The 22,070-nt window shown below is 37.0% G+C and overlaps 1 protein-coding gene across 2 annotated transcripts in view; it reads right to left on the reverse strand.

Annotated features, from left to right (window-relative positions):
• Positions 1-1,389: 1,389 nt before the first annotated feature.
• Positions 1,390-22,070, reverse strand: part of syk (spleen tyrosine kinase) — a 30,619-nt gene continuing 9,938 nt past the window's right edge. The window contains exons 2-14 of one of the 2 annotated variants that reach the window (XM_036595378.1): positions 21,141-21,590; positions 17,653-17,813; positions 15,597-15,735; positions 15,172-15,244; positions 14,584-14,615; positions 13,880-13,948; positions 11,864-11,942; positions 9,456-9,612; positions 8,086-8,295; positions 5,354-5,540; positions 4,523-4,663; positions 2,743-2,855; positions 1,390-2,633 (exon numbers count right to left, since the gene is read on the reverse strand). In XM_036595378.1, the coding sequence (XP_036451271.1) occupies positions 2,561-2,633; positions 2,743-2,855; positions 4,523-4,663; positions 5,354-5,540; positions 8,086-8,295; positions 9,456-9,612; positions 11,864-11,942; positions 13,880-13,948; positions 14,584-14,615; positions 15,172-15,244; positions 15,597-15,735; positions 17,653-17,813; positions 21,141-21,542 (1,836 nt within the window). In that variant the 5' untranslated portion in view covers positions 21,543-21,590 and the 3' untranslated portion in view covers positions 1,390-2,560. The remainder of the gene's footprint in view (positions 2,634-2,742; positions 2,856-4,522; positions 4,664-5,353; positions 5,541-8,085; positions 8,296-9,455; positions 9,613-11,863; positions 11,943-13,879; positions 13,949-14,583; positions 14,616-15,171; positions 15,245-15,596; positions 15,736-17,652; positions 17,814-21,140; positions 21,591-22,070) is intronic. The other variant, XM_036595379.1, reaches the window with a different exon arrangement.

Raw genomic sequence — 22,070 nt, forward strand, 5'->3', positions numbered from 1 at the left:
GGACCGGGATTGGGCACCCTTGTGTTTTGAATTTAATAATCTGCCACACATTTTCAATGGGAGACAATTCTGGACTGCAGGCAGGCCAGTCTAGCTTCCATATTCTCTGATCACACAGCCAATTTGTTGTAACATGCACAGAATGTGGCTTGGTGTTGTCAGGTTAAAATAAGCATTAACATCTCATAAAAAGACAGTGCCTAAAAGGCAGCATATGGCTTTTGAACTTCACACTAGTAACAATCTGGATGGTTCTTTTCTTCTATGGCCCACAAAACACTACATCCATTAATTCTATGAACGGTCTGAAAGGTGGACATTTCCACTGTTTATCTGTCCATTTCAGCTTGAGTCCAGAGAAGTTGATGGTGTTTCTGGATGCTCTTGACAGCCACCGTGCATAGTACAGGATGCACATTTGAGGATGCAGCAAAAGACGGTGTTTACTGATAACGATTTGTACTCCTGGGCCTATGTGGTGATTTTTATCACAGAAGCATGCTGATTTTACTGCATTGCAGTCTGAGGGGCTGAAGGTCATGGGCATTCATTTGGGGCTTTTGGCCTTTTCCTTTTCATACAGAGATTTCTCTGGAGCTAACTAGTTGAGTAGGTTTAGCAAGTTTTTTTAGTTAATATAATAGAATTAGTTTATTTAGTTATATAAAAAATCGTATACATCTAAAGTTGTATTTCTGTGTCTGTGTGACATGTACAAATGTTTAACCAGGGATGCCAGGTGTTTAAATTTAGAGTGCAGATTTGGACTGGAGAGTCTGGTTTTAAGCTCTGTTGTCTGGGGCCCAGTTGGTGCAAGGGTCTCACTCTAAATGCCTTCGATTTGTTGAAGCAGATAAAGTGCTGTTTTAGCTCTGTTAGTGCGCTTCTCTTTCTCAGCCCTCTCTCTACAGCTATATTGATCAGAGACATCAGAGATCTGCAAGTGTCCCTGTCCTCACCTGCCCCTCAGGCTGTTGAAATAAAACCTAGGGCAATTGCCTTGTAGGTCCAGTGCTAAACTAAATAAGCAAAATTTAGACACCAAACATGTCTTGGCATATCAACTATATCTAAGGTAAGTTGAAACTGTGGAAATTAAATTTTTCGTCAAACTATTCCTTTAATGTTGAGGGAGGTCACCACAGAAGCAAACACTTTTAAAATACTTCTTTGTACTTGGAGGGTTCTTTTCGTCTATGGCCCAGAAAACACAACATCCATTAATTCCATAAACAATCTGAGTGGTGGACTCATCAGACCGCAGTGCACATTTTTACTGTACATCCATCCGTTTTAGATGAGCTTGAGCCCAGAGAAGTCAGCAGTGTTTTTGGAAGCTGAAAACCCCAAATTATTCTTTTGTCAAAGGAAATCCCCACAGAAGCAAACTGTTTTAAAATACCTCTTTTATTTATTCATTGGAAGAACTGCTTATGCATAGGCCAACAAAATGCATCACAATTTTGCATTCACATTCTGTCATACAAGAGCAAGGAAGACCGGAAAATGTGTTGAAGCCTGGTAAGACATGCTAGCCCATTCAGCCAGTCTGAGTGAAGATAAAAGAGACGGAAGCCGGAAGAAGAAGGGAAGGATCTGAAAGTATTTCCATTTCATTCTCACTGGTATCAGGAAGCACTTTAACTGGGGCTCGCAACAAAAACACAGACAGTAAATTTCTGCATATAGAGTAAAAATACTGATTGCAAAACCAATAAAGGATACAAAATGTTTTTGTTCCTATTTTCAAACTTTTGAGAAAATTCAGAAAGTAATCAAAAACTAAAAGCTGCAAAATGTAATCTTTGCAGTATTACTAAAAATGAAATAACTGCAGGAACATAAGTAGGGAAGCTTTCTGTAGGCCAATTAGAATCCGTCTGCTCTCAGTATTTTTGGACTGCCATTATTAGTATTAGTAGCCATTAGCTGGTTACTCCTGCATCTGAATATGAATATCTGTGTCTTGAATCATGAATGTGTTATAACTATAGTCAAATAAAGTGTTGCTAATTACAGCTGAAAATACTGTGGCAGTAAGTTTAAGATACAATAAAAAGCATCCCTGCCTGCTGCTGGTGGCCTTTCAATATACTATTGCTTTTGCAGCTGAAGATTCAGCTGATTACCTGCCTTAAGCTCATTCTACTCTTTCAACTTTATTTCTGCTTACACTTAGACAGCTAAAACCAAAGGACAACATTCAGATTTTAAGAATTCATTACTCTATCATACTGCATCGTATTGCTAAGCATATCAGTAAAAATGTAGAAAAATTATACAACAGAAATTGATATTACAAATAACATACTGCTGTAGGAAAACTGTCAAGACAAGCATTTGCCGATCAAAACTTTGGCTCGAAACATTTTTGAACAAGCTTGCATTTAAATAATGAGAGGAGTATTCAGACTTGTTAGCTCTCACATCCACTCTTTTTTCAACTCGGATTTCAACTCTGTCAGACTTTTCAAGCATAATTAATGTTGGGCCTGAAATCAGAAATGATTTAAACTCCTTGTACAAACAGCTCCAGGTCATCTTCCAGCATATGCGCTGATCAGTGAGAAATATCGTAATAGTACTGTCTCAATCTGGGCTCAACCACAACAAAGCCAGGCCTCTGATCCACCCTGGACAGAAGAAACAAGACATTTAGTTATGATTTAGTGACATGTCATAGCTAGTTTAAAAAACTAATAATACTAATTTGTTTTGCACCAAACTTTCTGTGTCACTCACTTGTATGTCCAGCATTTCTTCATTAGGTCATACATCTCAGGTGGGCAGTTGGCTGGAGCAGCCATTCTCTCCCCGCTCTCAATCATCTGGATCACTTCATTACCCTTCATCCCCTACACAGCAAAAGGCAGAAGGGCTTTTTACTCACCTACAAGCTTATGGTCAAACCCAAGGCCTCCACAATCATCCCTAACCCCAGCTTTTGAAACAATTTATTTCAATGCTTTGTTGTTTTTTTGCTGTTGTATGTGTGATTACAGAGCTGTATGATATGGACGAAATACTAGCATTGGGATTACATTGCTACATAAAAACGATGCCTCGCAATATATGAATAAAGCATTGGTTAATCAGTAATGTTACATAATTAAAGATTGGCTTGGATTATGTAGACTGAAATAATTATAATAAAATAACCTTTCAGAATCATCTTTATTTACCAAGTACTAGATACATATTTTTTTTATCTAGGTGCAGGTGTCAACATAAAATTAAATGTAATAAAATAAATACAGAAAAAATATTGAAAATATATATGTAAAGTAGACAGTACACAACAAACTGTGAGTAATATAATGGATGTTTTGTTGGATTAACTGAATACTTTGATTGATCATGACATCAGAAATGCTCATGTGGAATTTGCATATTGCAGCATTCTGCAAATCAGTCATGCAAAGGCCAAAATCGCAATAATGATTAATGAACAATGTTGTGTGCATTCTAGGAGGATTTGATGAGGTATGTTAATAAATAATGCACCAAATAATCTGGCCAATTAGTGTATATATATATATATATATATATATATATATATATATATATATATATATATATATATATATGTGTGTGTGTGTATATGTGTATATACATGGTTAATTATTTGGAGTTCATTTTGTTTCAAAAGCTTTAAAAAAAACTACAAAAACTACAAGCAAAATATTATAAACCAAAATGTGAAAAAGTATGTTGCAAATACAAAGAATAATGAAATCAATCTTAATTTTTGAAAACATGTTTAGGCTTGTGTTCATCAGTCTACATGACACCTACATAAGCCTCTCATTACAACTGTCACAACCCTACAGAAACATTTATAAAGGCTTATTCCAGCAGCCGTCATTGTCTTAAAGGTTGCTGTTGCCAGTTTCGATGGCAAGTCGACGTAACACCTGTCAGGTGGCACTGATTTTAGTTTGACATTAGGTTGACTCAGGACACTTACTGGGGTGAAATGTGACATAATGCTGATAATAAGACATGGAGTGCCCAGTCAGACACATTTTCTGTGGCCCTTAGTTAAAGAGAGTTTCATTTGTCCATTTATAATATTTAAAGTGTCACTGTGATATACACCAAGCTACAGTCAGTTCTTCTAATGCATTATATCATTTCACCCAAAAAAGGGTCACAGCGTCAGAAAAAGGAATTGTCACTTGACATATGTGTTATATTTACTTGATATCATAGTTTTTGAAAAAAGCAGACATTATGATAGACAGTGCCTCTTGGATTCTGCCTTTAGAAATATTTATATAGGTTTGTGTCAGCTGTCATGCTGAGCTTGTGAAGGTGTGATCAGTAAAGTGTTACCCTGATTTTTCAGCTATTTGACGTTTAAACTAATTGTTATACTTTATATTTGCAACATATTTGATACTTCATTTCTGATTGTGAATTTTAGTATTTTATTTATAAATTTTGCCATATATATATATATAATACTCTCATCAATCAACAATCAAAGCTGGCATGCAGGTAAAAGCTTTATGCCACATACCTTGTATGGCTTCTGTCCGTATGAGTACGCCTCCCACATCAGAACCCCGAAGCTCCACACGTCACTCTTACAGGAGAACTTGAAGAAGTTCATGCATTCTGGAGCATACCACTTCACAGGCCACTTACCGACACCTTTGGACTAGATAAGAGAGGACAAACAGCAGTGGTCATGAGTTTGTTTAGCAGATTCTACACCTTCACGCCTCTCCTTAGTAGAGTTTTCCCTGCTCTGCTCTCTACCTGATTCAACCCATAAGATAATAATCAAGCATTTGAGGAACTGAGGCAGGTTTGTTACAGCAGGACTGTCACTAAACTGTACTGTTCTGCAGTGGATCTCAAAGATTGGAGTTTTAGGCTATACAGAAAAACACAAAAATACTCGGTTATGTCAGAAAAAATGAACTTAAGCCCAAATGTCTGGAATCATCTAGAAGGCTGCAGTGATACATTTGCTTTCAGACAGCCAGAAACAGCACAAAGTTCAATCACTTTACAACACTTAACCTCACTTCAGCGTTTACAGCAGGGCTAAACTGTAGTACGTTGAATGGGCGGTCATATGTAAATGTGTCAATAGCTGTGACATCACAACCATGAAGAATTCTAATTGTTTGCCCATATATGGACTATATGGACTATATGGACTGAGAAAGTGATCAGTGCTTTTTGAAACATCAATGAGTCTTTTGTTTTAAAAAAGTAAGGACATTTTGCTTTTCCATGATATGGGCCCTTGAAGAAATCGAGAGCATCTTTTATCCTGTTGCATAATGCTCTTCTTCACAGACTCCAACTGTAGCAAACCTGTTTTGGAGGTGAGCTTTACCTTGTAACAGTCAGAGTCCTCAAGGGCCTTGGACAGGCCGAAGTCGCTGATCTTGGCGTAGTGCTGTGTGACTAAAAGGACGTTTCTGGCTGCCAGATCTCTGTGAACAAAGTTGTGCTCCTCCAGGTACTTCATCCCCATAGACACCTGATGCACAAGCTCTGTGATGTTCTTCATGGAGACATGTCTGCATCAAAAACAAACAAAATCACTCCACTGCCTGTGCCAGATGTTTCTAGTTTATTTTACATCAAACCATTAAACTCTGAGGGTATGTGGGTCCTTATTTTAGTTCTTCACTTATAAGTACACAACCAGCATATTAGTTTCATAGTAGTTACTGAAAAAGTAGTTACTGGGTAAAAAATGTTAAGATACATAACTGAACATTAGGCCTGTAGGGCTAAACTATATAGGGCTAAACTATATAAACATGTAAACATTTAGTGATGATGTGCTTATAACTGCATCACATTTGGTTGACATGTTAGAATCTTTTAGGGACCTTTTTTTACATATTAACATTTTAACATACACCAATCAGGCATAACATTATGAACACCTCCTTGTTTCTACACTTATTGCTCATTTTATCAGCTCCACTTACTATATAGGTGCACTTTGTAGTTCTACAATTACAGACTGTAGTCCATCTGTTTCTCTGCACACTTTGTTAGCCCCCTTTTACCCTGTTCTTCAGTGGTCAGGACCCCCATGGACCCACACAGAGCAGGTACTATTTGGGTGATGGATCATTCTCAGCACTGCAGAGCTGGTATGAGTGGATCAGAAACAGCAGTGCGGCTGGAGTTTTTAAATACCTCAATGTCGCTGCTGGACTGAGAATAGTCCACCAACCAAAAATATCCAGCCAACAGCGTCCTGTGGGCAGCGTCCTGTGACCACTGATGAAGGACTAGAGGATGACCAACACAAACTGTGCAGCAGCAGATGAGCTATCGTCTCTGACTTTACATCTTCAAGGTGGACTGACAAGGTAGGAGTGTCTAATAGCGTGGACAGTGAGTGGACACAGTGTTTAAAACTCCAGCAGCACTGCTGTGTCTGATCCACTCATACCAGCGCAACACACACTAACACACCACCACCATGTCAGTGTTACTGCAGTGCTGAGAATGATCCACCACCCAAATAGTACCTGCTCTGTGAGGGTCCATGGGGGTCTTGACCACTGAAGAACAGGGTAAAAGGGGGCTAACAAAGTATGCACAGAAACAGATGGACTACAGTCTGTAATTGTAGAATTACAAAGTGCACCTATATAGTGAGTGGAGCTGATAAAATGGACAATGAACATAGAAACAAAGAGGTGGTCATAATGTTATGCCTGATCTACGTATATAAAATGATTCCATGTTGAAATTTGTTGGCAGGTGTTCAGTCTAAGCCATGTTTTACAGAGCATAACCAACAAATTCTTGCCCTCACATCACCTTGTATTTATTCTAGAATGACCACTATATGATGTATCACTTTAAATTGTCAGAAATCAATGTTTCTTTTGTTTTTCTTTTGTTTCTTTTTTAATATCATTAGCTTCCAATAATAATGGCACTATGGTGAAAGGATTTTGGCATGTTGGTCCAGAATACTGTGCATTGTCACATGATGTGGCATGAAACTTTAATTCACACCTGCAGCCTGGTTGGATTTGCTTGGGTCAGGATTTATTTGTTTCTCTCCAACACTTTGGAGAGCAGGGGTGTATCACACTGTTCAATTCAATTTGAATTCTTTAGCAAACAATTTAGCGGATCATGAAATCTCCAATTTCGTTGTGTTGTTTTTCTGTACCTACTTCTCTCCCCAGTCTAGCTGTGCCCAATTTTAGACTCTAGTTAGTTCTCTCTCTATCACATGACACTAACAAGCTAGGGTGAAGGTTAGAATGTGCTTCCTCCAAGACAATGAAGTGCCACCATCTTTTCCAACTGCTGCTTATGAACATTATTTTAGTTTAATACTAACATTCTAATAATAATAATAATGTTTATTTATATAGCACCTTTCATACTTTAAAAATGCAGCTCAGAGTGTTTTACAATACCAAGCAAAAACAGAGGAAGAAGAGAAAAAAGATTGTCTAAGATAAAATAAACAAATAAATAGCAGAAAAGGGGATATGGTAATAATGAATATATGTAAAAGTATATTTAAAAATACAATAAAAATACAACTAACAAGAAGGTAAATGTAATAGTAATATTCTAGTAAAAACAAAGGAAACAATAAACAAACTTCCCTTATGCTAAAGTAAAGAAATATGTTTTTAACTGTTATTTTTAAAACATTGACAGAAGGAGTCCGATGGATGTTTATTATTAATGTGTTCCAGATCTTTGGTGCATAAAAACAAAACACTGCCTCTTCGCTCTTTTTATGTTTCATACGTGGAATATGGAGAAGGCTCACACTAGATGATCTTACAGCTCGACTTGGAACATATTCTATCAGCACTCAGAAATGAACGAGGGTGCTAAACCATTAAAAGATTTAAAAACTAGTAGTAAAATTTTATAGTCGATTCTAAAAGAGACAGGCAGCCACTGCAGTGATGCTAAAACTGGTCTAATATGATCTTGTTTTCTAAATAAGCACAGTTAAATCCCAATTTTCAGATACATGCACCACAATCAATCAATGCATTTTTACAGCCCTATTCAGTGAAAGTCTGTGAACACCGCATTGGAAGAGGAAAAGGAGTACTGTACTTGTTCTTTTGCAGGAACTTGTGCAGTGGACCCAGCTCAGCCAGCTCCATCACCAGCATCAGGTTCTCAGCCTCACAGATGCCGATCATGCGAACGATGTAAGGGTTGTCCAGCTGCTGCATGACCTCAGCCTCACGCAGCATGTCCTGCTTTATCGCCTCATTGTTCTCCTCATTCTTCAGGATCTTCACTGCCACTGGTTTCTCTTTTCTAAGGTACACATATACACATGATCACAAACAGCTTTAACTGCACCACATACTATCAGTTAAACACATCAGGCTGAATTTATGACAAAGTTAGGATCTAATAAGTTTCATGTCATAGCCCCCCCAAAAATAACAACTAGCTGGAAAAGTATGTGTACATCTAATACTTTGAAATGATATAATACTCAAAAATACATAAAAGCTACACTTAAAAATAAAGGTACGTTCTTTGGAGCAGCGTTCCTTAAAGAACCTCTAAATTGTTGGTTCTTTAAAGCAGTGGTTCTAAAACTGGTCCTCAGGGTCTCCCAGCTTGTTTAAACTAACTTATAAAGCATAGAGACAGAACACAAAAGTGGATTGTCTGGGGAGCCAAGTAAATTATGTGCAGGTGTGAAGAACAGATTTCAAGAAGCTCCATATAATGTAAAGTTTCCATATGAATAAAATTAAAAATAAAATAACATTTCCTAAAACCAACTTTCTAACCTTAAACATGTTTAGGTTCAATTATAGTTCTTTAGGAAATGATTCAGTTAGAACTGAAATTAAAAAATTTGTCACAATTCAAATCACTTGGATTAGACTATTTTGGTACAATTCATAATGATTGCAAAAATAAACTGAATACACAAACATTATTGAAGGGACTATTTACATGGTAGCTGGATATAGACAATAACAAGAACATGGTGTCATTGATTCGAGCACCACTCTTATGAATCACCAAACTTGAGTGCTACTTGAGTGCTAATAGCAACCATTGTGGAGGATCTTTGAATATCTGCTCAATGTGATTAAGAGAGAAAGTGAGTGAGCTACAAGTCAGGTCCATAAGGTGCTTCTTACTTTTTTGACTTAACAATTATAGTTAATTCTAGGATTCCAAAACTGATGGACTGAATCGTCACATTCACATTATTGCTTTTTTTAACATCCCCTGCTTGGTTCAAGTGTGCTGAGGCAGGGAAAACACCAAAATATGCAGCGCAGGAGAACTTTAGGACCAGGCCGGGGAACCACAGTACTAGACAATACGTCTCTATGTTTTAACACATATGATCATGTATGTGGTTGCAAGTCAATGTCTTCAGTTAATTAAAGCTCAGCTGTGAAGAAAAATAACAGGAACTTTTCACATTGGCTTCGTCAGTGACTCACTTCCTCATCTTGTAGATGCCTCTGAGAACTGTCCCAAAGTTGCCCGAGCCGAGTTCCCCATCTTCTAGGAACAGCTGCTTGCGGTCCACTGTGGTGGTGCGCAGTTCATCAGGGTCAGCGTATGGACTCTCGTACACCTCCGTGTCCATGGGCATATCTGGGTGAGAAAGCCAATAATTACAGCAAGACAGAGAATAGCAAGAAGGAAGAGAAACTCATTGCCGGTCATCACTCTTATAACCGGGTTATTCCAGACCAACTCATGTCATGGAATTCCTAGTAAAAAATTCAAGTTCTATTTTATTCGTGAAACTATATGTAATTTTTAGAACAGTGCTCCAAATAGTTTCAGTTTTTCAGTTACTAACTTTTAACGCTTGCTTTGTCCAAGGATATCCAAGGATACTTGTTGGTTGTTGTCTGTGAATAACAGATCCCCCAACAATAAGAAATGAAAGAATGCATTATCTCTCAGGGGGACACAGACTTCCTATAGTATTGGAAAGATACAGGTGGGAATCCAGTATTTTATTATTTACTGTTTTATTATATTTACTTTTTCACTATTTACTGTTTTATTATATTTACTTTTTCACTATTTACTGTTTTATTATATGTACTATTACTCTGTTTCACTATTTAATGTTTTATTATATTTACTATTTCAATATTTACTGTTTTATTGTATTTACTATTTCACTAGTTACTATTTATGGTTTATTATATTTACTTTTACACTATTTCACTATTTACTGTTTTATTATATTTACTATTACACTACTTCACTATTTAGTGTTTTATTATATTTACAACCCCATTTCCAAAAAAGTTGGGACACTGTGAAAATGTAAATAAAAACAAAAGGCAATGATGTGCAAATCATTTAAACTCTATATTTTATTGAAAATGCTTCAAAGATATCATATCGAAACAGAGAAATTTTATTGTTTATTGAAAAATATTTGCCAATCATGTCCAATCAGCCTGACTGCATGTTTTTGGACTGTGGGAGGAAACCGGAGTACCCGGAGGAAACCCACGCAGACACAGGGAGAACAGGCAAACTCCAGGCCATTCTTGCTGTGAGGCGACAGCGCTACTCACTGCGCCACTGTGCCGCCCTGGTCCAACAAATCAACACTTGAAATTATTTTTGGAAATCATGGACACTGTGGCCTCCGGGCTAAAGATCACTCAGCATGTTATCAGCATACAGTTCAAAAGCCAGTATTCATGATGGTATGGGGGATATTGGTGCACATGGCATGGCTGACGTGCACATCTGTGAAGGCAACATTAATGCTGAATGATATATACATGTTTTGAAACACAGTGGTAAACATGCCCCCGTCCCAACTTTTTTGGAACGTGTTGTTGGTGTCAAATTCAAAATGGACATATATTTTACAAAAAACAATAAAAAATTCTTAGTTTCAACATTTGATATGTTGTCTTTGTAGTATGTTCCTCTAAAAATATGGTTTACATGATTTGTATATCATTGCATCCTATTTTTATTTACATTCTGCACAGCTTTCCTACTTTTTTGGAAATGGGGGTGAATTGAGTTCCACGCTGGAGCATAAACACACAGACATTCTGTGAGGTATGCTGATGCTTTAGGCCATTTAGAGTTTAAAAAAAAAACTAAAAGAACGTTAAAATCTACCCTGAAATATAGAGGTAGCCAGTGCAGTTCTGTCAAAGCAGAAGTGATTTGAGCTCTGTTTCATTTTTGTTAGGAACCATGCTGCTGCATTTTGACCTAGTTGTTGAGGACGCCCAGTAAAAAGAGCATGAAAAATGAACAAAAATCAGTCTGTTTGTGACCAAAGGCCAATTTTACTGTAAAGAAATCTGAATCAGTCATAAAAGATTGACGATGGGTGCATTTCTAGTTTGATGGAAACAGGATTAATCCCTTCTGAGAAATTAAAGGGTCAAAAAGGCCTCTGAAATAGATTTTAGATGTGAAGCAATTGTGATATCATGGAGTAACCTGAAGTAAATATTGCAAAAATGAATAGTTACAGTTAGTTTAGCGTTACAAAAATGTTAAAACATAAGGTTATATTTAATGACAAAGGATTTCCCACTCTTACATAAAAAGTACACTCTCCAAAAAATGAATGTGTTACCGGAATAGATGATACAAGCCTTGATTTAAAATTATTCTTAGCGTTGTATTTACACCCAGTTAAAATTCTCACTCAGTGCCTAATGTGTAGATTAGAACTGAAAAACTAAAACAGTTTTAAAATTTTGCATGGTTGCATGAATTAAATAGAACTTTTTACTTTTTTTTTTTATTTCTAAGGAAATCCATGATATGACCTGCCAGGCCCCAGGCAGGCTGGCTTGGAATGACTTTGTGTGTCCATGGGCTAATTATGAAACTTTCAGCTCACCTGTACCAGCTTTTGGCTTTTCATACGGATTAGCATTGCTCTCAGTACTGTATGGTGGGGGGCTTGAAGAGCTTCTTTGCTGTAGATACACAATACAAGAAGCAGGTCAGAATGATAGAGAAACACACACGATGGCTAATGACACACCATGTTGATGAAACGACACACAAGCACACCAAACATTGTTTCCCAGTCTCCTTCATGGCCTCTTGCATCAAAATGCTTTGCAATCTTTCGTGATATATGCTGTCTGTCATTAAAAAAACAGTGACTGACTTGACTTTGTGGAGTTCTGGTGGAAGACCATGAATGAGAGGAGAATCTCAGTCCACGAATAGTTAAAAAAAGCCACAGGGTGAATTTATCATGTAAGTTATAACAAAGAAAAGAGTCTTATGAATCTTATGCAGGCATAGGAGATGACAGGCCAGTTAAAATCACAAGAAAAGACTGAATTTGTGTTAATGCAATGATGCTACTTGTTTACACATAAAATTAAAAGTGCAACATTGCTGACCTCTTTTATTTGCTTTGCTTCATTTTCATTTGACTTAATCTATAATAAAGTGATTTACACCCTGCTGATAAAGTGATTTGCCTGAACTATTTGTACTATAAGACCTTCAGTTAAAACTGGGAAGTTAACACTAGATGGCACTGCAGCTGATGTTTTAGCCAATGATTTTTAGCCACTTTAGCTTGGCACTGGAGCTACAAGGCTAATGTAACTAACAAACATCAGGAGTCAATAGTCACCCAAATCTTTTCTGTAAATACATCTCCAAAACTTTTCTCAAACCACATCTAGGTCTTTATTAAGATCATAAAGATTTGTGAATGTGATTTAAGATCCAGTATGACTCACTGCACAAAATGTAGCCATGTATCCAACATCTGCTCCAACATCTGTTGTTTGGCTGCTCTGTGAAGTTCTGTTCAATTTTATAGTTCACAGTAGATCATACTATGCCCTTACCTACACTATAAAAATGAACTGAACTTCACCTTGTAGCCTATAGCCAGCCACTTTGGACAACGGGTGTTGTGCTGAAATTTGGCAGCATTTGGATACACGGTTAGGTTTTGTTCATTTTAATAGTTCACAGTAAGTCATACTGAGTCTTAAACCACATCAACAAGTCTGCATGACCTTAATGAAGATCTAGATGCGATTTGAGAGAGGTTTTGAGGATGGGTTAACAGAAAAGATTTAGGTGACTATTGACTTCTAGTGTTTGTTAGCAACATCGGCCTTATAGCCTTGTAGCTCCACCACTAAACTAAAGAAGCAAAATTTGGACACCAAACATGTCTTTGCTGCTCTACATCTGGGGTATGTTTAAAATTGTGTAAATTTGATTGTTCACCGACCCATTCGTTTAAGGTGGATGTGTGCATGATGTAACTAGAGGTATTTTTAGGATTACAGGTGAATGTGTTTAATCTTTCTTCACCACATGGGTGCCACACTGTCATTTGCCACAGGCTTGCTTTACTAACTGGGTCTATTTTGAGTAATTTACCACAGTGGCAAGTCCCTTCTATGAGGTTGATATGCCAGTGGAGTGTGGTTTGAACATTTAACAACAAAAAACATTTAAATTATGCTTAACATGTAGCAAAAATGGAAACCGCAAAGCTCACAGGTTAGCGCTGCATGCCTTTATGATTACAATAGGAAATAGCTGCTCAACAAAATTAAGTTTTATTCACAAAATAGTAGCTTTAGCATGATGGAAGTATGTTCAGTTAACAACTAATGCATGTGTTGCAAAACTGTGAGCTTTTCAGTTTCTAAACTGTGATTCAGGTACCAAATGCAAACAGTGAGACGCTAATGGGGAAGATGGACGGTGGACTTGCGTCGGATGAGTTAAGGTGATGTGCAGGGTGGTGAGTGGAGGAAGATGTGAGAGAGGGTGCGGGCAACCCCATGGAGGCGAGTTAGCAGCAGTAGTGGATGAGAGCAATGCACTGTAAGTAGGGAGGAGCGGGGATTTTGGCATGTTTAGGCACCTTTTTCTGGCCAGGTTTGGGGAAGGAGTAGGATTTGAGTCTGGAGAGAATTCCACTTGCAGGACCCCGCTAGAAACCACAATTTTAGAGAGGATAACATTATTGCCCGAAACCCTACACTGCATCACTTGTTATCTCTGACCCATAGGCATTGCTGCATGCATTGACATTAGTAATAATGTTAACGGTTAAATTCATGCAATATGTTATTGTCAAGCTGTATTCTAACCCTGAAAATCAAAGCTAATGATGTTCTCCTGTCAAGATTAATTGATAAGGAAGCACAGTTTATTATTCACAATATAAAAGATGCTGAACAACATTCATATGATGACACTGCCACAGTCTTGTAAAGATGCTATAAACTTCATGAAACAGCTTTGGCTAGTGAGCGTTGAGTCCGCTGTGTCAATATTGTGGTGAGGGCTAGAGTGCATGGCAGATGGTGTGTTCATGAAATAAATCTTTCATATCCGTTCCTCCTTCAGTGTAATACACATTACGTGTGCATCACAGATTAAAGTCTATTACATATTTAATACTTTCGGTAAATGTCTGCTTGTACGTTGAAAACAACTGAAGACTATCTGATTGAGAACATGGCTGGATTTGAAGTGGTGAACACACTCTTGTTTATTTCTTTCTTTCTCCATCTCAGTTTTGCTCTCTGCACCTGTAAATAATGATGATAGAACAGCACTCACCCCTGGATGATTCAAAGGAATCGCAGGTCGGCCTAAGCATAAACACATAAATAACAACATATGAACATAAATAAGAATGTGTCTTAATTTGATATAAATTATTATGGAAATTCACATCTACCTGCTTTATAAAATTCATTGATTAATTTACCAGTAACCAAGCTTTCCATCTATCCAACCATCTATTCATCCACTCACTCATCTATCCACCCATCCATCCATCCATCCATCCATCAATCCATCTACCCAACCAACCACCCTTTCATTCATTTATCCATCCACCTCTCTGCCCAAACATCATCTATCCATTCATCCATTTATATATCCATCTATCCAAACAAGCACATGTCCATTCATCTATTCATCCATCTGTCGAATATCATCCACTCATCATCCATCCATTTATACAGCCATGTACCCAACCAACCTCTCTTCCATTCATTCATCCATCCATCTATCTGCCCAAACATCATCTAACCATCCATCCATCCTTTCATCAGTCCATCAGTCTATTCATTTGTTTATCCATCCATTCATTCATCAATCCATTGATCATTCCAATCCAACATGTAGATAAAACATGGCTACCGTCAGGGTGTGGGCAGGCTTCTGTTAGCACTCTCAGCAAGCCGTCAGGTTTGTAGGAATAATGCTCCACCAGCTACAAGACAACAGTGTGAGTGTGTTAATAGGAAGTGTACGTCTCACTGGATTCAGCCTGTTTAGCACAACTTGATGGAAGGACTAAACCAGCATTACTAATGGTTTTCATATTTGTTTTCATTCACTTTGTACTTGTTAAAGTTAAATATCAAATAGAGCTGATATTGACTCTTCTGCAGTTAATTTGACATTAATAGTTATTTGACAGACTACAAAAAAATAACAAGAGGCAAGATACAGTAATCTTTTACGACAGCATGAACTATAATTAAGACACAAGCAACAACCTCCTCAGTCTATTAGAAATTTATTTGGATTCAGTCAGCTTTGTTGTAATATGAATTAATTACCTGCCAAAGTGTGTCAAACTTCTTCCCATCAGGAATGGAGAGTTTGCCAGCTTTGTCCCTGTCGATGCGATAGTGCATGACCTGACCACTATGTAAAAGACCGAGTGCAAAGGAGCCATTGGTGTCTCGCTGGCGTATTCTGTCAACAGGAGAGAGCTGTTCAATCACAGTAATCACAGAAAGAGGACAGACTGAGATTTTACAAAGACAAAATGGTGAATCCTTTACTGTGCTGTATGCCTTCATTTCATACACTGTAAGCAGTAAAATGCTATCACTAGATGGTGCTCTAGAAACAAAGAACAAAGTGTGGATGCAAATGAAGAAAATGGGACTCTGGGGACTGTACAGTGATGGTTTGGTGAGATACAGAAAGTTCCTTTTTTCTTATGACTGCTGTCTTAATGACAATTTAACAAATTATATTTTTTGACTGATTAACTGAAGTGAAGGTTAATGCTCTGAAAATGCAAACAAAAATTATAAATACAGCACTTAAAAATGTATCAAAAATGACACATTCAGCACTTAAAAATGCATCAAAAATGATACATTCAGCATGTAAAGAAATCTTTATTGTGTCAGAAAATAATGCTATGAATTTTATTGGCCAAATAATTGCTATATTGCATTGTGTTCTTGTTTGTTTGCTTATTGGGTAAAGACATTTATTAAGATAAAGCCATTGTTAAAGGATATTAAACAAGACAAAACAATTTCAATTTCTCTGTTGTACAAATTCAGATTTGATTAATACCAAACAAGTGAAAAAGTGAAAGCAGGTCATTTAGCAGGAGTGAATTCCTTACTGTAAAACACAGACTAAAGATGTGTTTTTCCTGAGTTGATGTTTTTTTCAAACGTTTATTCTATTTACTCTGTTCTTTTACACACACATATGTCTGCTTACATTGATTTCTATATATTTTTATATGACTGTAGCCAAAAAATTCTACACCTACACCTAAACCTAACCTTAACCTCAGTATCCAAAAGGCACTTTTTCTGCTCGTTTACTTTTTCCAAAGTGAAAACAGCAGATGCTCAAGTGAGAACCAGCAAAATGTCCTTTCCTATCACTGTGAGCACATGTGGTCCTCACATGCATAACAAGACAAGCGCACACATACACACACACACACACACATACATTCTCATGTTCTCAGACTCCTCCCACTGTTTTTTCTGGTCACTTCAGGAAGTCCTGTGAGAGCGGAAACCGCAATGCCTCCCGCTCTCTCTCTTTCTTTCTCACTCTTTCTCAATTTCTTTCTCTCTCCCTCTTTTCTCTCTTTCTCTCTCTCTCTCTCTGTCAAATACAGTGATAGTTATTTTATTCTATGTAAATTATTAATTATTATTTTTGCTCATATATTGAATAATGAAACCTATTTGTAACCAAATTAACCCTAAAATCTTCTTTTATTGAACAAATTCCCCTTTTACAAACTAAGTGTCAATATTCCACATGCAATGCTAGATTTTCATCAAGATGGCTGAAGTACTGATCAAAAGTCTTAAGCACCTAAAAAAAATATATTTAAAAACAAACTTGGTAGTGAGTGTTTTTTGCTCAGAAAAAAACACATTTAAATTAAATTATATTACATTAATACAACAAAGTGATTCTATGTGTGGTGAGTCAGTGTGTTTGTTTAAGCATTTCCAAACCTCTTCCTGAGGCTGCCTAGTGTTATTTGTCATTTTCATCCAGTGTCTGATTTGTCTAATCAATCCTTCATTAAATTAATCAGGAAAGCTGGTGGTGGATTTGAGTGAATTTAATCCAGGAGACACCTTTGTTTTCCTAATGGGCTAAGATATCAGCTACATTCCTGAAAACATGCCAGTCGGATTACTTTATACTGTAGATATGTTTTTGTATGTAATTAATGTAATTTAACTTATATAATATTATAATATTATATACAGAAACAAAAATACAGTATAAAGTAATCAGACTGGCATGTTTTCAGAAATGTAGTGGGTGTCTATCACATGCAGCTCAGCTCTGTGCAGCAATGCTGCCGAATGTGCGTTCTTTAAGGTTACTTACAGAAACTTGCCGTTGACGCGCGCGCTGTTGTGTAAGCGTAGCTCCGACTCTTCGCGTGAAATACTGCCATGGAACCAGGGCATCTTCTCATGCGCTGTGGTTGCAATTAGCTTCTCCAACTGCGGCCTCTGACTGATGATAGCCTGCTCCAGTGCAGCACCCTGTTTAAAACACATTTCTAAAGCTTCATGGTCTGAAATTTACAAAATATCATAAACAGTAAGGCTGAAAAAATAACTTTCCTGCACTCAGCAGCCTCCATTGTCAGAGATGTCCTTTAAAAAGTTGAAGCTGAAGTAAGCCGTCAAAGTAAGAGCTATGTATGTATTACTCAGTATTAAGGTAAAAAATTCGAAACAATTGTGGGTCTTACAGATTATTAATAAAGAATGGTACATGGTTCTACATTGTTTTGAATCTTACAAATACTATTAAACAGTAATTCCATATTTAAAAAGAAGGAAAAACTGAATTTGCTTTATTTTTGTCTCTAAGGTCAGTTCAAGCTTTCAGTTAACAAACATTTAACTATCTATTTGTCTGAGTTATCTGAAAAGAGTTAATTTCCATAGAACGTGGTCAACTGTCAAAGTATTCGACTAAAAAGAGTCACGTTTACCCTCTTAAACCACAGCTTTGTTATTCATTTATTAAGCTTAAGGCTCATTATTCAGTAACTACTATTAATTATCTGGTAATTACAATATAATTACTGTGTAAAATAATTGTAACAACTGTAAAATGTAAAAACTATGTGTGGTTATGAGACACTGGCAGGTTGTTAGAGTTTACGGGGTTAAGACAATTTTTCTCTTGCCTGAGAGTGCAAGAAAGACAGATGCTGTGATGTTTTCTCGCATTACGTAATATCTGCATGTCAGATGTGAAAATGGCTTTCAGGAAGTCACTCTTTGAATGACAGTGTCTTTTAGCATGTGAAGAAACAGAAGGCTCAAATTAAGTATACTGTAGATTTAGGGAGTCAAATTTAGGCTCTACTGACGGAGATTACTTAGCAACTTCATGATTTCTGTGATCTATAGTGTGTTTTACATTTTACAATGTAGGGAATCATGATTAGGGGAAATGTCTGTTCGAGTTTGGTTCATTTGAAGGCTATCTACATGGACTTCATAACACATACATAGGCATAGAACAAAACTTGAGAATTTATGAACAGTAATCACAAGATGACATAAGCTGTTTTATGAGGTAAATGACAACGTATTGACATAAAGAGCCTTCAGCTAAAGTGAAGAAGAAAAACATCATAAAACATCTTATGTTAGGTTTTTGATAATCACTTTATACTGCTTTATAAATACTTTATTCAATGATTATGCCTGCATTATGACATACTATAAAGGCCATCAAAAAAAGTGTTGCCTAGAGTTTGATACAGTAACCGCCAGTTTAATTCTGAGTTACAAACGCAGAAACCAGAGCATGCAGAGCAGAGTTTACAGAGATGAGAGCAAATGAACGTGGATTTTAGTGGTTGTTTAATTGAGGAAATCATTCAAACTGAAACTTTAGTTTCGCAGTATGGCTAGGAGGCTAATGTTGCTAAAAAGTAATAGACGCTCATACCACACCACTTAGCATCATGCAAACTGTGTGCTTAAGCCATGACACACTCTCCTCAAACTGTGTGGAGTTGTTAAGTAATCCCAAATAGACTTGCTTATGTGGATTCCAACACTGTATGATGTACAATTTGTAACAAATAGTGACACATTTAAACATTCCTTTTACAAGCGACGCCCAAAAGATGCCAAGAGAGATGTGCTTTAATTTTATGTCAGATCATGAGACACAGGAGTCTGATTGTATTTTTGCTTACCTAGATAGCTAAGATGATGAAGTTTAAGTTAGAAGTTTTTAAGAAATCTTTGTTCAGCGACATGTTTAGCCAGTTTAGCTGATTTACTGAATAGACAGCCATGCTAATATTCAACTGCTAACTTAGTGATCCATGTTCAATTGCAAGTGAAATAACCTGGACCCATATAAATCATAATTAAAACATGAGTTATTTCAATGTTTTATTCTAAATTTGTATAGATTTACAGCTGTTCATGTGTTACTAGTTAGCTAGACTGCTATCTCTGTTTACCTCCATCTCTCAGGTCTGTGGCAATGAATGACTGAGGATGATCAGCTTCTTCACTTAAATCTAATTCATCAGTTGAATCAGTCCCTCTTCATATTAAGTGTCTCTAATAACTGTGTAGTTACATGTGAACAACAAATGTGACAACAATTTAACTACTAATGATTTAGTCATTGTTACAGATGAATTACAGAAGTACACCTTATGCAATTACACATGTGTATTAACTTCAGTTTTGCCTCATGTAATTACACAAGTGTATTTTAATAGTTGTAACAGCCTATTCTCTCATGTGTAACTACACAAGAGTAATAACATAAATGTAATTACATATGCAATCAGACTGGAACAGAAGTTTTTAGAAGTTTTTTTTTTTCCAGCAGTAAAAGGAAGTAGGTAATAACATACATTAAGACATTACTTGTACTGTATCTGCCTGCTTTCCTAACATTTAGCTATCATTTATGTTGCTAATGCTGTGACATTGTAACCAGTTTCAACTTTCAACTATTCTGTAATGTGACAGTACAGCAGGTGTCCCCTTATCTTAAAATGTAACTGTTATGACATTAAGTAAATGTGTTGCATTACCCCTAAAGCAATGTCTATATTACCAATCCATTATTACACAGTACCTACATAACAACTACACAGGAACTGTCCACTTATATTAAAGTGTAACTTTAACACTACACTACAGAAAAGTTCCTGTGTAGAAGACACACTTTTGTAATTACATGAGGCAAAACTGAAGTTGATACACATGTGTAATTACATAGGCTGTACTTCTGTAATCCATCTGTTTCATTGACTGAATCATCAGTAGTTACAGTGTGGTTGCATATTTTATTCCTGTGTAACTATGCAGTTATTAAAGACACTTAATATAAAGTGGGGCCATTGAATCTATAGCAAAACTAATGTATATTTGGCTATTTCTCTTTACCTAAACATTATTTGCCATTTTAGTATCTTTCACTAACTTATCTTGATTCAGTTTTTTAAAGATAAAGGGGGGCTTAAGTAATCATGGGGGTGTTGCCTACTGTCATGTCCATCATTAAACAACTGCCATTTTCTCCTGGTTTTATGATGTTTTAGATGAATAAGCCTCCAACTTGCCAGGAATCCATGAGAGTTTTTGAGAATACTGATGGTCTAAAGCATAAAAAGACAAAGCTTCCACACAGCAAAAATGAAGAACCAAATACCAAATTTCAATGTTTCAGTTATAGAGACAAACAACAAAGAATCATCAGCTAGAATTTCATCACTATGACAGGCCTACTCTGCAGTGCTGTAGCCATTCAGAACTGAAGTCTGGCACTGCTGTAGATGCAGGAAACCACAGGTGAGAAGCAGTGCTGCCACTAACCTGCAGGTTCCAGGTCTGTTTGACATACTGCCTAATAAGCTGCTCCTTCAGGTCCTCAAAGGCTCCCACTTTGGGCTCCACGCCGCGGGGCCGGTTGCAGGGTTTTTTCAGCAGGCAGATGAGCCCGTCTGACTCCTGAGCATGATAATCAATCACATCTATTGGGTTTCGGTGTGATTTCCCGCCTGCAATGGCGTAGGTGTCGTTCATCTCCCTCTCAATGGTGTAGTGGTAGCACTGGCGGTTATAGGCCACTGACAGAGCGAAGCCTCCCAGGTAGTTCCTGCTCTGGCGCAGCAGGTAGAGGCCATCACTCATGCCCGCCTGTCTGAGGTAGTCCTCTGCCTCCTCACGAGTGATGTTGCCATAGAAGTAAGACAAAGTCGGCACCTTATCTGCCATGACTGCTCAGCTAGCCCCAACTGCCCAGAGAAATCCTGCTCCGGTCACCTGAAAGACGGACCACAGGGATTGTTATTTTTAAAACTTTGTTATTGTAACTGACCTATAGACATCTAGAATTGTTACTGACATTATGCAATTGATTTGATTTAAATTAGATAATTCAGTGCCCTTGAATCTTCAAAATAATAACTTTATTAAGTTAATGTAATGAGAGTTTGGACCACTGCTATTGGTCCATTTGTCACACAGCTTTCACACTTTGTAAACTGCATCCGGCATTTTTCATATCATGTGGGGAAAAATTGGTTCAGATGTAAACAAAGTCAGTCAGAGTGGTTTGATTTAAAATGTGCCCATTTGAAGAAACTTAATGTGTTGGATTTGTTCACAACGGTGGTGAAACCAAACACCTGATAAGTTTGACACCTCTTAATGTTACCTGGCAAAACGCTGTCTGATGCCTGAGAAACTGCTTTATGGTAGTTTTGCAGTAAAATTTTGGCCTAAAATATATTATTTTCTAAG

This window comes from Colossoma macropomum, unplaced genomic scaffold (assembly GCF_904425465.1).
Source record: "Colossoma macropomum unplaced genomic scaffold, Colossoma_macropomum, whole genome shotgun sequence".
In the NCBI taxonomy this organism is placed as follows: Eukaryota; Metazoa; Chordata; class Actinopteri; order Characiformes; family Serrasalmidae; genus Colossoma; species Colossoma macropomum.